General features: G+C 55.0%; 4 protein-coding genes across 4 annotated transcripts; 1 reads left to right on the top strand and 3 right to left on the bottom strand.

Moving 5' to 3' along the window:
* Window positions 1–510: 510 nt before the first annotated feature.
* GLOTRDRAFT_128120 (uncharacterized protein) lies at window positions 511–1,375 on the bottom strand (the record flags this gene model as incomplete). Its single annotated transcript, XM_007866750.1, has 2 exons — window positions 511–577; window positions 1,047–1,375. 2 exons carry the CDS (start codon window positions 1,373–1,375, stop codon window positions 511–513), a joined length of 396 nt encoding a protein of 131 aa, XP_007864941.1.
* A 1,935-nt stretch (window positions 1,376–3,310) lies between these two features.
* Window positions 3,311–3,734, top strand: GLOTRDRAFT_115531 (uncharacterized protein). The gene is made up of 2 exons (XM_007866749.1): window positions 3,311–3,451; window positions 3,506–3,734. Exons 1-2 carry the CDS (start codon window positions 3,321–3,323, stop codon window positions 3,684–3,686), a joined length of 312 nt encoding a protein of 103 aa, XP_007864940.1. The 5' UTR covers window positions 3,311–3,320; the 3' UTR covers window positions 3,687–3,734.
* Window positions 3,735–3,984: 250 nt separating this feature from the next.
* GLOTRDRAFT_110685 (lipase) lies at window positions 3,985–5,267 on the bottom strand. The gene is made up of 5 exons (XM_007866748.1): window positions 4,997–5,267; window positions 4,869–4,938; window positions 4,708–4,821; window positions 4,306–4,649; window positions 3,985–4,246 (listed from the first exon to the last, which is right to left on the bottom strand). Exons 1-5 carry the CDS (start codon window positions 5,247–5,249, stop codon window positions 4,137–4,139), a joined length of 891 nt encoding a protein of 296 aa, XP_007864939.1. The 5' UTR covers window positions 5,250–5,267; the 3' UTR covers window positions 3,985–4,136.
* Window positions 5,268–6,252: 985 nt separating this feature from the next.
* On the bottom strand, window positions 6,253–11,094 carry GLOTRDRAFT_74692 (DH domain-containing protein; the record flags this gene model as incomplete). The annotated part of the gene is made up of 20 exons (XM_007866747.1): window positions 10,835–11,094; window positions 10,458–10,772; window positions 10,351–10,401; window positions 10,226–10,299; window positions 10,109–10,172; window positions 9,747–10,052; window positions 9,378–9,682; window positions 9,261–9,324; window positions 8,906–9,211; window positions 8,586–8,855; window positions 8,407–8,530; window positions 8,295–8,353; window positions 7,817–8,246; window positions 7,687–7,764; window positions 7,552–7,637; window positions 7,334–7,498; window positions 7,155–7,283; window positions 7,005–7,102; window positions 6,825–6,952; window positions 6,253–6,773 (listed from the first exon to the last, which is right to left on the bottom strand). Exons 1-20 carry the CDS (start codon window positions 10,919–10,921, stop codon window positions 6,253–6,255), a joined length of 3,660 nt encoding a protein of 1,219 aa, XP_007864938.1. The 5' UTR covers window positions 10,922–11,094.
* Window positions 11,095–13,267: the final 2,173 nt, after the last annotated feature.

Genomic DNA, 13,267 nt, shown 5'->3' with positions numbered 1-13,267 from the left:
CTAGGGCAAGACTATAATGATTTACAGCCCTTAGTGTAGTTGTAGAATATACATTTCTATCATTCTCTGAAGCCTTTCGAGCCCTCTCAGGGCATCTGCGAGTCCCTGCCCAACAAATGGTCCCGCGAGAGGCCTTCCGGACCTACCCGAAAAGGGTATATTTGGCGCGAACAAACAACGCGCGCGGAAATGCGATGTTCAGTTTCTTATGCAAGGCACTGTAAAGAGATGGAGACAGTAGCTTCTTGAATCTTGTAGTAAAAAATTGTTCACTATGTTCTTTATTGATATGGGGGAGACTCGGCAGAAGTGCATGCAATCCACAACGCAGATATAATACATTATTTTGTTATTAATAGCTTTATTGCCGTCCACACGCGTGCGAGCAGAGGACAAAGGCAGCTGAGGTGCGACGACACCGACGAGAACACTTCGAAAATCCGAATTGGGCAGTCGACGAACGGCGATAAACCGGCAGTAAACCGACGTGTCGTTAGTCGCTTAGCTGCCTTACATAATTCCGGTAAAACCTCGGACGACGAGTTGGGCCAGCCGTCTCAGAGCGTCCTCATCCTCACTAGTCATCTTAATTAGGAAACACATCTATAAATAAGCTGCATTATATAAGCCCTATTACATAACATCTTCACATATGCCCTAGCAGAGAGGATCGAGGACTCGGAGACGGATGGTTCTAGGAGCCTGGCGGCGGCGCAGAAATTCAACAGCATGTCGAATCACCTGTCGAATTCGCGCGGCAGTGCTATCCGAGATGCCGCGGCATTGTACCGAGTGCACTGCCACCGGTATTCGGTGCATACGGTGTTGCGTTTATAAAGTGCACACTTACCCCTCGGACGCTCAATGTCTCTTGGGGGAATGATTCGTATAAACCATAGAAACCCATCTGCGTCCGATATAAATTCATTTTTCGCGGTTTAATCGAATCCGCACGGCAACATGCTTGCAAGTGCAAGTGGCTACCCAGTACTTGGAACCTGAGGTACTTGTCATATGTACTTATTAGTCGCAACCGCTGCACGTACTGTATCTCCGTCGCCGCGAGCTGACTCCGCAAGTTGTCTATTTCAGCCTGATATGCAGCAGTGACACGCGCAGCCTCCGCACGCATGGCTTCGTACTGTCGAGCTTGCTCAGCTGCTATCCGCTCCCGCTCTGCATTGAAAGCTAATTCGCGCTGGGCCAGCTCTTCTCGGAAAGCTGCTTCGCGCTGGGCTTTCTCCTGTTGTTCGGCTTCTCGCAGCTGTGCATACTGTTGTTGTATCTTCACAATTTCTGCTTGGACAGTCCGTTCTACGTGAGCCGCAATTGGATCGGGGGCTTGAGGGGGATAGGTGTGAGGGGTTTGCGACATGTTGACTAGTCTTTGGACATTGCAAGCTCAGGCAAAGAAATGAGACTGGTCAAGGACAGTCCAAAAATCACTAATATCCGACCGCCTTTCGAAGGCATGTTGAATGCGAACTGACATACTCGGCATTTGCCGTATCGAGGCTCGGCCATGCCAGACTCATGCCCGGAGGCTTTCGGATGGGACTCTAAGCTCCGGCTTGTATACAGATGAGTTGCGAGGGTGTATACAAGTCATTCCCCCATAAGAGAATGAGCGTCCGAGGGGTAAGTATATACACTATAGACATGCAACTCGGGCACCTGTGGCTGTGCGCATTGTGCCGCGGCATCTCGGATAGCAATTGCCGAGGGGAACTCGACAGGTGAGTCGACATGATGTCGAATTTCTGCGCCACCGCGCGATTCGACACTTGCTTTGCCCGCCGTGTCACCTGGTGCGAAACAACAATGCACACGCCACAAACAAATATAAGCAATACAGTTTTGATGGCTCAATTCCCGACAAGCAGAGACCTTGCGACTAGCAAGGTAACTCGAGGTGACTCTTCCCAGCCAATGAGAGGCCAGCATTGAGTAGCAGCCACTCCCGCAGGTGATGTGGAAATAAACTTCCGCAGAAGCCTGTTTCTGCGGAAGAGGTCCCGCTCAGGCGGGTTCCGGGATTCCCGCAACTGTGCCAGTCCCTACGCCTGCCTCCCCTCATGTGGCTAACAGGCCAAACGTGTTTGCCAATGTGTTCGGCGGGCCAACTTCCCAGTCGACTCGACGTTCTCGACAATACGTTCAAATTTTCAAGTATGGATGTGTCGTGGGTCACTTATGAGTATAAACGCCTGATCAGGTTCCGGACAAATTTTTGGACCCCTCTATGCCTGTTTTTTGCAGACAAATCTGCCTGATTTTGGCCCTTCCGGGAGACACGCCTGATTTTTTTCCGGACATCTCGTCCGACTTGCTCGTGCAATTTCGCCGGCTGTTGCCGGAGAGAGCCAAATTTAGATGTTCCCACGCCACAGGCCCACAGTTGCCATTTTAGGCCAGATCTTGCTTGAGATGCCTGTTTTTACCAGACAAAAGTGCCCAAATTCACGATTTTTTCCGGACAAAAAGGACCCACTTTTGGGGCCTTCAGATCAGGCATTTATACTGATTATCAGGGGTCCTGTCACGACGCGCTGCAGTCGCGACTTCGGCAGCGGGACTTGAATTGGAAACAATGCATCCTGGAGTGGCCGGCGGACGGTGATGGGATACTCTACAGTGCTTTGCATATGAGGCCGGAAAACGTGTTTCGCAAAATATTGTTTGGCTGGACCAAATAAACCTATATGGGGTACTTCCATCACCGACTCACGGCAGGCTGCTTTGCTTTTGCTTTGTGCCCGACCGCGGTTGTGAGTTCTTTTCAGAGCTTTTTTGGGATAAACAAAGCTCATATACGCTATTCTGTTGTTGGTTACATATGCTATAAGTTTGTCATGTGTTATTGTTCCTGTAGGGTATGCCTGGCGCGCCCAACTTGCCGTCGTTGAGTGCCCCATATAGGTTGGCGTCGGCGGGACAAATAGAGACAAACAACATCTTGCGAAACGCGCTTTCCGGCTTCATATGCAAAGCACTGTAAGCGTAAGTACTCAGACATTTTTGCGTTTTGTGCTGTGAACAGTGACATCAGTCGCTTAGCCATCGACCGCCATCCTCATCTTGCCATCCACTTGCGCTGTACATCATGGCTGCCGCCGTAGAGTGTGTTGCATATCTCAGGAGAACTTCATGGAATTTACCCCATGGCTAGCCTTAGCCACTTGAACAGCATCTATGCGCGAGCCAAACCAAGAGCAACTAAGGTCAAGCCTGGCGAGCATCTTGACATTTTCCCGGTGCGCCTTCCTCGCCACTGCGTACCTCCCCTCATGTCATCGGAGGTCCATGATATGTTGCCACCGATGTACATCTTGGGTTGGTATTACACCTTGGCCGACTTCACCAAGCGGTTCGGCACAGGCAGACCTTTCAGTGTGTTCAGCGCATGCATCTTAGATCCTTACTATGAGAAATACAAGGGGATGACAGGAATGTGAGTATCTACACTGTGTCTCATAACAGTGCCGCTCATGATTGTCACCAACAGACCCAGACCGTTGCTGAGCTCCAGCTTCACTGACAAATACTGCATAATCTATGTCGCGTCTACCTCAGTTCCTGCCTCCCTGGAGCCGTCTCGCTTGAACTGGATAATAGGGGGTGTCAAAGATACTCTAAAAGAGGATAGTGAACCGCAGTGGATCCGTGTTCCTGTGTCTCCGTTGTAAATTCGGTACATGCCCCTCTCATCTCGGCCACCCACAGGAATACCACAGTGCCAGTGGGGAGAAAGCCCATCACTTGTACCATCCGAGGCCAAGTGGAAGGGTCTTCGTGCAGCTGCAAGAGCAAGCCAGCTGCAGCTGGCAGCATGTGACCTTCTTCGCGCTCATGGCAAGCTTCAGGTAGCTCACCTACCAGGGGTCACGCAGAGCCGTAGATAATTAGCCATGTGTTATCTCACAATTCAGCGACTTCCCAGCTGATCATGCGAGCTTTAGAGGTTGGTAGCCTTCAAAAATGATCGACGCCGACATCTGACAGTAGCATCACCGATAGCTATGCAATGATCGACAGTTGGCGTTTACTTGCGCAGGTGCTATGTACATACCCTGCTACAGTAATACTAATATCGAATGTGTACCCCGCTGAAACCAAGCCCTGCCCATTTTGCATGCTTAACAGCCCATCTCGACTCCGTCGTACGGCCCATCATGGTCACCCGCGTCGCTCTCAAAGATATTCGGCACGTCCCCGACCGTGCACAACGCGCTCGTGTCATCTTGCCCTACGCAGCACCGTCACGCAAACCGCCACCCTCAGAGCCATCAAGACCTGCAGACTCACCAGGACACGCATCCCACGCCCCGCTCGCCTGGACATGCACCTCCCCGCTCGGATGGCGGAACCCCAAAAACCGCCCGGGCAAGATCGGCACGGGGTCCTTCTTGTTGTTCACGTGCGTGACCCCGCCGTGCGCGTCGACGTAGTCCGCGAACGCCTGGTTGCCGACGCGCGGCATGCCGTAGCCGACCATGCGCACGGCGGTCCCCGCGGGCAGGTGCAGCGGCAGGTAGACAAAGTCGAGCAGCGCGATCGCCGCGCCGAGCGAGTGCCCCGTCACGGTGACGCTGCTCGCGGCGTATTTGGAGAGCGCGGAGTTGACGGCGGCGAGGACGGAGGGGGCGGACCTGGGGAGGGGGGTTTGGTCAGTTTGGGAGGGAGGGGATAGGAGTGAGTGGGATTTGCCTGGCTTGGGTACTCGCGAAGCCCTGGTGGACCTGGATGCTCGAGCTGACGCCGGGGAAGAGGGAGGGGTCCAGAGACTCGAGGATGATGTCCGCGTCCGTCAGGTCCGGGATGCTACACCTCGTCAGCCAACGCACACGCGAACACCGAAAGGGGCGTACATCTTCTCAGTATCCGTGCCCTGATGCGCCACAATGACCGTCTTCAAGCCTGGATCATAGCCAACATACCCTGCCACCCATCAGCCTCCTCCCCCTCTTCCCCCACCTACTTAACCGCGAACACTCACAGTACTGCGTGACCGTCCCGTCGCCCCCACTCGCCACCGGCTCGAACGCGCTGTTCGCCTCGCAGTTCGCGCCGCAGCTCCACGCGAGCGTCGCCGCGGGCGCGCAGTACGCCGTGCTCGCGTAGTACGTGTACGGCCTGTACGCCGCGACCTGGGCGCTGGAGAGCGTCGTGACCGCCTGGCGCGGCGCGAGCGCGGGGGCTGCGGCGGCCGCGAGGAGGGAGGAGAGGAGGGTCAGCGCCTGGGCGAGCATCGCCGGGGCTTGCGGTGGACAGCCGGGAGAGCGTGCGGGTTAGAGACGGGGCGTGCCCGGCTTATATGCGCGCGCTGGGAGGACAGCATGTGCATCCGACGGGCGTGGATCTACTGTATCACGCCGGATTGGCAGGGAACAGCGAACGATATCAAATGAGAAGTACTTGGGCTCTGCTTCCACCCCGCGCTGGACTTGGCATACGTCCGATCCCGAGTACATACACGAAAGCGAAGTGGGCACCAGCGTGAAAGATTTTTCGGTACCGCGAGCGTGCACGTTGAAGTCGGGTGTCCCACGGGAGCGCCGTTGCTGCCGCCGTGGACGACTTGCACACCTGACGGTGATACCGACGTGATGATGGCGGGTGATCGATGCCCAGTCTGACATTATTCTGACAGATCATCCACAGTGGATCATCCAGCTGTGCTGCTCGCATGGACGACACGGCCCGTGACAAGGCACGTGATCCTGTCACTCGATCGCGTTATAATTAGGACGCGTCTATCCACACGCGTTCAAACGTTCGAGATCAGACTCGTCGATGTTGTACAATGGGACCTGTGTCAAGCAGATTCGGGATAAATTCTGTTGCAGTCTATAGCTCTCAAGAGGAAGGGAGTACTGCTCAGTAGTCTACTGTTTGTCTCAGGCTGTCATTGACACAGCTGTTGAAACTCGGAGCGCGCTGATCATGGGGTACACGGTAATGGACGTTGGACGGCGTCAGGAAGCGGCACACTCGCACGCCCGAGCGTGACAACCAAGCCCAACTCCACCTTGTACAATGATTGCCACAGTTAAAGCAGCTCATCTGCACTGCGCCGAACGTGGACGTGGCAGAAAGGTTGTGTACGCAGTTTGGTATATACAGCTTATGATATATAGCGAGCAGTACACGTGATACAAATAGACCAGAATCTAACCCCCCGTCCCCAACATCCTGAAATCGAATATACGCCCAAACTCCGAATGCATATGTCCAACGCATCCCCTGCGCCCTTTACATCGCCCAGCGACTATTCACGGGCGTCATCCGCGGACTATGCGGCGGCGAGCCCGCGGGGCCCCCATTCGCGGGGAAGTACGCCGAGTGGCTCGGCGAGTGCAGGCTGCCCGGGAGGTACAGCGGCACCGTCGGCACCAGCTCGAACACATGCTGCGCGATCGCGCGGCTCGCGCGCTGCGGGCCAATCCCGCCCGCCTTCACCGGCTCCGGCGCGTTCATCACGCCGTGCACGCGCGCCTCCTGGTTCAGCCCGCTCTCGCCCCACCCGTCCGGCCCCGGCGTCGCCAGGTTCATGTTGCTGCTCGACCCGCGCCCGTCCCAGATGCACCGCATGTCGTTCCCCGGGATGATCTGCACCAGCCGCCCCGTCTCGACGTGCCGCACCTCGATGAAGCGCGTGTCGAAGAGGAGCACGTACGGCGGGTGCCAGGCGGCCTTCTCGGCCGTGCCCTCCCATTCGATGGTCATCACGGAACGCGAGGGATCTCCGTGGCGGTTCACATAGAGGCCAAATTCTGGATTCACATATTTAGTGGCGACCTAGGTCGGAAAACGCGAGGGCCTACCGTCATAACAGAGCAAGAACTCGTCCTCGTTGGATCGGAACATGCCTATCGGTTTGCAGGATTCACATCTTCGCGCCAGGCGCTCCATCCGCGGGTCATCACGCTGGGGCACCGTAGCACTCCGGAAACTAAGACTAATCAGCCTCCTGCAAATCTATCACAAGCACACTAGATCCTTACTCGGTCAGATCCATGATCTCGAATCCCTTCGTACACAATATGGCGATCTTGGCCTTCAGGAAGATCAAGTCGAAGGTTTCTGACGGAAGGAAAAAGTCCTATTGCAAGGTCACGGTCGTGTTCGATGACAACCGGGAACAGAGATCTTACTCGGTAGACTCGGAACCACTCCGATCGCTGCGACCGGAAGCCCAAACGTGAGCCTAACGAAGCAGGCGCCCGGTTCCGCTCGTTGATGTTATCCACCACCGGTTCGAGCACACGGAAGACGTTGTCCAGCTAGAGGGCAACGCTTAGACCAATAATAGAAGCATCCTTATAGCCCTTACCCTGTTCTTCTTCATGTAGACGACCAGCGTCCGCCCGCTCAGGTTGCCGACGCTGAAGAAATGCACATTCTCCGAGTTTTTGCTAAGCTTCTGCGGTGTCTGAGACGTGTGCACGCTCTGGGGCGAAGACGGTACGAGCGCTTCGATGTGGTAGGCAAACAAAGACTGGAAAGACAAAGGTCAGGAAAAGGAAACCAGAAGTGTGCACCAACACCAACTCTGTCCGCCAGCACCAGGAATATGCCGAAGTCTTCCAGCATGGCACACTGCGTAACCTGCTTTAGATGGAGCACTCTGCGCATTGCTGCACGGAGGCGTGAGTCCAAGGTAACTATCGATAGGAGCATACGTACATCGCGAATCATGTCTGAACCCGATCCATACACCCTCCGCGCAGCCAATTGCCACTAAAGCGCGCCCATCCGCCGTGGCTTCCAGCACGCGTCAGAATGCGAGGCAAACGGAAACGTGTCTCGGACTCACTGAAAGGCACTGAGCATGTCACTTTTCCAGTGAACGTCGTCTCGTTATTCCACGAAGGATTGGTGGGCCCAGCCAGCATGGACGGAACGAGGAAGGTGTCAGCACTAAGCGTATCGATCTCGAAGACCTTGTTCGATTCTTGGACGACTTTGCGGAGACCGATAGCCTCTTCCAGCTTCTGCTTCCACTCCGAGCGTATCTGCGCGCTCTCAGCATACAACGTGTACAAGCCGCCCATCCGCCCATTGTAGTGGATCGTTAGCGGAAAAACTGCTCGAGCATCCCCGGCCGAGTCGGCACTGTTGAGAGTCGGGGGAGCGGGCTGATCGTGTTGTTGTTTGTCGCCCCGCTTGAAGCCGATGAAGCCGGTCCCTCGCTGTGTCGGAGGATCAGTGAAATTGGCCAACGTCAGCAAATCTAGCGGTATCGGCTGTGATTTTGATTAGCACCTAAACGCGCGATGGGGGCAGAACCATACCCTCCGATTGACATGGTACTTTGTCACACCATCCCTCTCCTTGGTCTTAGTCATGACCACTACATTGCATGTCTATCAAAGGATCGTAGTATGGCTGCAAACGAGGACGTACGGTAATTGTCAAACAGAAGCACGAACAACTCAGTCCATCCGTTCCATTCGAGACTTGTATCGGGTTGACGGAGCAACTTGCCAGTATGGATAAGCGACCTGTTCTCGTTGAGCAAGTCCATGTCCTAAGGTATAACTTGTCTCAACGGGGTCCCGCTCATTAAGGAGTGTTGCACATACCACTGCTTCGCCGGGTTTGAAGACTAGATTAGCATTGTATCGCCAAAGCTCGACCTTCTGTTTAGCTGAGGCAACACCTGGTTCTGTCTCTTTACCCAGGGCCTTGATGACGTCCAAGAGTTGTGGGATGGCTTCCTGATCTTCATGGTCCGCAGGAGTCTCGTCCAGTATACTCTTCAATAACAGCTCATACCGAAGCAACCGAGGGATTGGTCGATTGATGAAACTCTTGATATCCAATTTGTGTGCGTCAGGATGACGGACGCATTGCTAAACCGGCATAGATGAGTACTTGATTATCAGGGTCGCACAGCACTTACCTCCACAAAAGCCTTGAATGCAGGGTTGTTGTTCATCTCTTCGTCGATCCTATAAGCTGCCATAGGGTAATTCGGGACATACTCCAGGTACGCCTCCCGGAAGTTGAGAAAGGCGTCCAAGATGGCTTCCGTCACACTGCGAATGACTGGATGTTGTTCCCGTTGAATTTCGTGCAAGTTCTCCAACAGTTTCCGGTGGTGGTAGAGCAGTTCGCGATAATTGTGGAAGACCTCCTGGATGAAGCTATCTAATCTTGACGGCGGGATTATTGGAGGATCTGCGGTTTTCAGCGGACGAATATACATCTTCCATCGCCTTTAGCAAGAGCGCGTGATTGGTGGGGGGAATGCCTACCGTCTCAAAGCTCTCGAGATCTTTGACGTATGCCATCTCACCCTTGATGAGCTCGAAAATGATCCTGTACGAGGACAGACTCAGTTGTGCTTGAGACACCGAGCCCGCGCAACTCACATTTGACGTTTGGCCTCCTTCTTCGGTAGACTCTTCCTATACTCCTCCGAGACCAGGTTGTGCCATTCGAACTTGCCCGTAGGACCTTTGCCCATCGCAGACTGGAACGTCAGCAACTGAGCTACGGTCTGCAAGTTCTTGATAGCTTGGATGGCCTCCAATAAGAAGTCAGCATCAGGATTGCCTTCTGCAGTCTCTTTGTGAATGGCTTCCAACAGGACTGGATACTTCTGTAGATGTTCAGAAGGCCTGTTCAGGAAATGCTTGAGATCTATTCGCCGCGAGTCGGGGTTCCTAGCGCTATGCTACAAGAAAAAAGGAATGTCAATATTCGTGGATTTGTCCGCAGGCTGTATGTAGCAGGCTGACCTCCAAGAACATCCTGAACTCTACATTGTTCTCCGTCTCCTCTTTCACGCGCTTCTCAGCAAGAGGGAGGTGGCCAACGTATATCGGATATGCCAGACGAAACTCGGTCGCAGCGTCCAAAAACACATCCCCAATCCTCTGAATAATCGGCGCATGCTCCCGTTGTCGAACGTACAGATTCTCCAAGAGCCGGCGATTGCATTCCCGCAGATCCAGGATGTTCCCGAATACCTCTTCAATGAAATCTTCAAGGCGATCGGGGTGTATCACAGGTGGATCGGCCGTGCGCAGAGGTTTGATGAAGAGCTGGAACACCATGCCTGAGTTCGACATCGAAGACGAAATCTAGAGAACCAACGAACCGACTCCACGAGATCCAGATCCTCCACATATTGCTTCTCTTTACTGATGACTTTGTGAATGATTCTGTGCGAAAACAAGTGTCAGATTAACCTTGACGCAGAAGGAAGCCAGCTTACGTCTGACGGTTGATCTCACTGGCAGGCAACGTCTTGATGACCTCCTCCGGAACTTCCCAGTCGTTCTCCGTACGCTAGGGAAACGTCATCGAGAGCGCACGGCTCATCAGCAACGATTCGCCTACCTTGACAACATCCACAGGCTCGGGAGGCGGTTCCTCCGGCGCGAGGCGCTGCTACAAAGAGGAACACTCATCAGGATTGGGACCTGATTTATGATCATGATACATACTTTCCGCGGGCACAGGTACGCATAGCACGGTTGGTCTTCCGAGCAGTCTGAACTATAGCACTTGGTGAGGATCGTGATAACGCCCGTGGGTAACTCTTCTCTCTCTAGCCTCGAGTCGGAGGCACCCTCCTGATCGTCCAAGAACATATACACGTCCTCGACACCATCTTCCAGGACCCGTCCACCCCATTCGACTTCATAGAAGAACAACTGGCTCTGCAGACTCCGGGCAATCTGGAGTGCTATTCGTCTGTCGTTCGTCGAGATGCCGTGATTGATGAGGAGTTCTCGCTGGATCTGAGACTGAATAGTCGACTACGCGAGAGTATTGTTAACCTCCAGGACACGAATCCGGGGCTGTAGGTATCGGCACTTACCACTATGTCCTTACCCGTAAAGGCTCGTGGATAAGGGATCCCGCCCTTCACATGTGTGCCCCTCGGTACCTTATCCCTCAACCTCATAGCAATGTGGCTCAACAGCGCAAAGTTGACGAAGCGGTCCTCGGCGCTCTCCGAGTCCGTGTCCAAGTACGAGCCGTCGTCGTCGTAGTCGTCGAACTCTTCGGGGGACAGCCCGAGCTTGCTCTTGATATCCCTCGGGTAATCGTTGTACACCGCGCGCCCGTTCGACGGGCCCGGCTCGGGCGCCTGTATGTCCGAGTGCGAGCGCGCGTGAGACGCGAGGGGAGGTGCCGGGTAGGAGGATTTGGGCGGGTAGACGGACGTAGCCATAGAAGACGAGTCCGAGTACAGGCCGGAGGAGTCTCCAGTGCTGGCCATTGACGACGTGGTGGAAGTGACGGAAGGATTACGGTCTACGGTACTTGCGACAGCGTAGGGAACACTAGAGGAACCCGCCGAGGACGACCTGCCAAGGAGCGCTGAGGGCGTAGATTTGACAGCTGGAAATATGGGTCAGAATACATATAACAGCCGGGTGTGCGCAGCTTACGCTGAACCATGTTCGCAGTCGATGGCCTGTGCTGTATAACATGACCGTCCTTGGCTGGGGGGAGTGGGGCCACCTCGGACCTCGAGTATCCGTGTCCATAATCCAAGTGAGGACGCGAGCTTGATCTGGGCGGTGGATTCTGCAAAGCCGGACCGGTAGGCGTCAAATACGGCGGTGATTGTCTGTGACTGCTGGGCGGTGCCGGCGACGCCGGATACTGCGAGGATGACCCAGTCAACATCGCAACCAACTCTGGAGGCGGTGGCGGTGGAGGTACAGGAGGCGGGGGAGCGTCGGGAGCCGGGTGCACGACGTATCCGGGAATCTGCGGCGCTTGGGCGCCTGGCGGTATGACACTCACGTTAGGCGGGCTGCCTGCCCCGCTACGGCCATTCCAATGTGGCGGCGGCAACTCGTAGTTTCCGTTCTCGCTGGCGGCGAACTCGGGGACAGGCATCGGGTACGGCGAAGGCACGGTATTGGAGCGCGAGTAGGAAACGGGGCTATCTGAGCTTGACCCGGATGAGGGACGGTTTAGGGGAACTTGCGGCTGGGAGTAGTATGGTCGAGGGCTCGGGGGTAGACCTGCGTGGCGGGCGGATTTGTCCACCAGGTACTCACCGGACGGTCGAGGCTTTACACCGTTTGGAGAACCATTTGCACCCGCGGTCGGCGAGGTAGGTGGAGGTGAACTACCATGGCCTAGTCAGTGATTGCGGTAGATTAACAAGTCCTGGATTAGACACTGACAGGTCTGTAGGATACCTGGGTCGTTGGGATCCAGAGGGGCTGACGTCCGCAGGGTGGTACGGCCTTGCTTCAGGCATGGTGTAGCTGTTGGACGTGGACGCAGCAGGTGCTGCGGAGGAAGAGCCAGGTACAGGCGGAAGTCGTCTGTAAGGTCTGGTCTGATTCGGGGACGTCGGCGTATATGGAAGCGGACGATCGCGAGGGGAAGTGGGGAGACCTGGAGAGGCGTTGGCGGCTTTATTCCCGTCGGTCAGTAGATTCGCGACGCGAGATCAGGATGCTTACAAGATGATCTAGAGACGGATGCGCCTTCCTGCGCTGATGGGGATCTCCCTAGTGCAGATGAACCGCCGTTCGGAATCCTGGACCTGCCTGCATCAACCTGGGGTTCGTCTGCGCCGTACGCACTGTAGAGAGACTCGAGATCGGAGCGCTGGCGGGTGGGTGGCGTAACAGAGCTCGAAGGCTGCTCGTTCGGAGACTCTTCAGCAAATCCTGCCCATACTTCTTTATACAAGGCTTGAAGGTCTTCATCCGCAGGCGGACCTGCGCGAGTGGCCGCCGTCGACATGACAATCTGGATGCAGCAGCAGTCAATCAATCAGAGCCCATATACGCCTGACAGTTGTTTCTTGTGGTACAGAGGGAAAGAAAGGCTTGACGGTTGGGTAGAAAGGAGCCACCAGATATGCGTGCAAGGTTCTAAGTAACGCACTTGTCCGCGTTTCACGAGCCTGTCCACTGTCCGCCCGTGGTAATGCACTTTCACCGCCGTACAGGCAGTGCCGAGGGGATGCCGCAAAGCCCGGCGACTTCCGGAAAACGCTAAGTGAAGCGTGATGAAGCCCGATGGAGCAAAGCAAGAGCGAAGTGAACGCGGATTTCCAAGTCATACAACTCTTCTAACATGGCGCCGTTCTTCTCTTCCAACATTTCCTGTACTTTTTAAAACACGGAGGATGAAGGTTGGTTTGTTACAGGTACTAGCAGGGCCAGGGCCAGAAAACGGATAACTACGTACCTCCACCTTACAGCGCGTTGTTTGGCTGCGTTATGCCTGACCGTGCGGCGCGACCCCGTGCGCCCTGATCTATCGCCATCGGGAA

The sequence above is a fragment of the Gloeophyllum trabeum genome, assembly GCF_000344685.1.
Source record: "Gloeophyllum trabeum ATCC 11539 unplaced genomic scaffold GLOTRscaffold_00005, whole genome shotgun sequence".
NCBI lineage: Eukaryota > Fungi > Basidiomycota > Agaricomycetes > Gloeophyllales > Gloeophyllaceae > Gloeophyllum > Gloeophyllum trabeum.
This window is presented reverse-complemented; position numbering and strand designations above follow the sequence as displayed.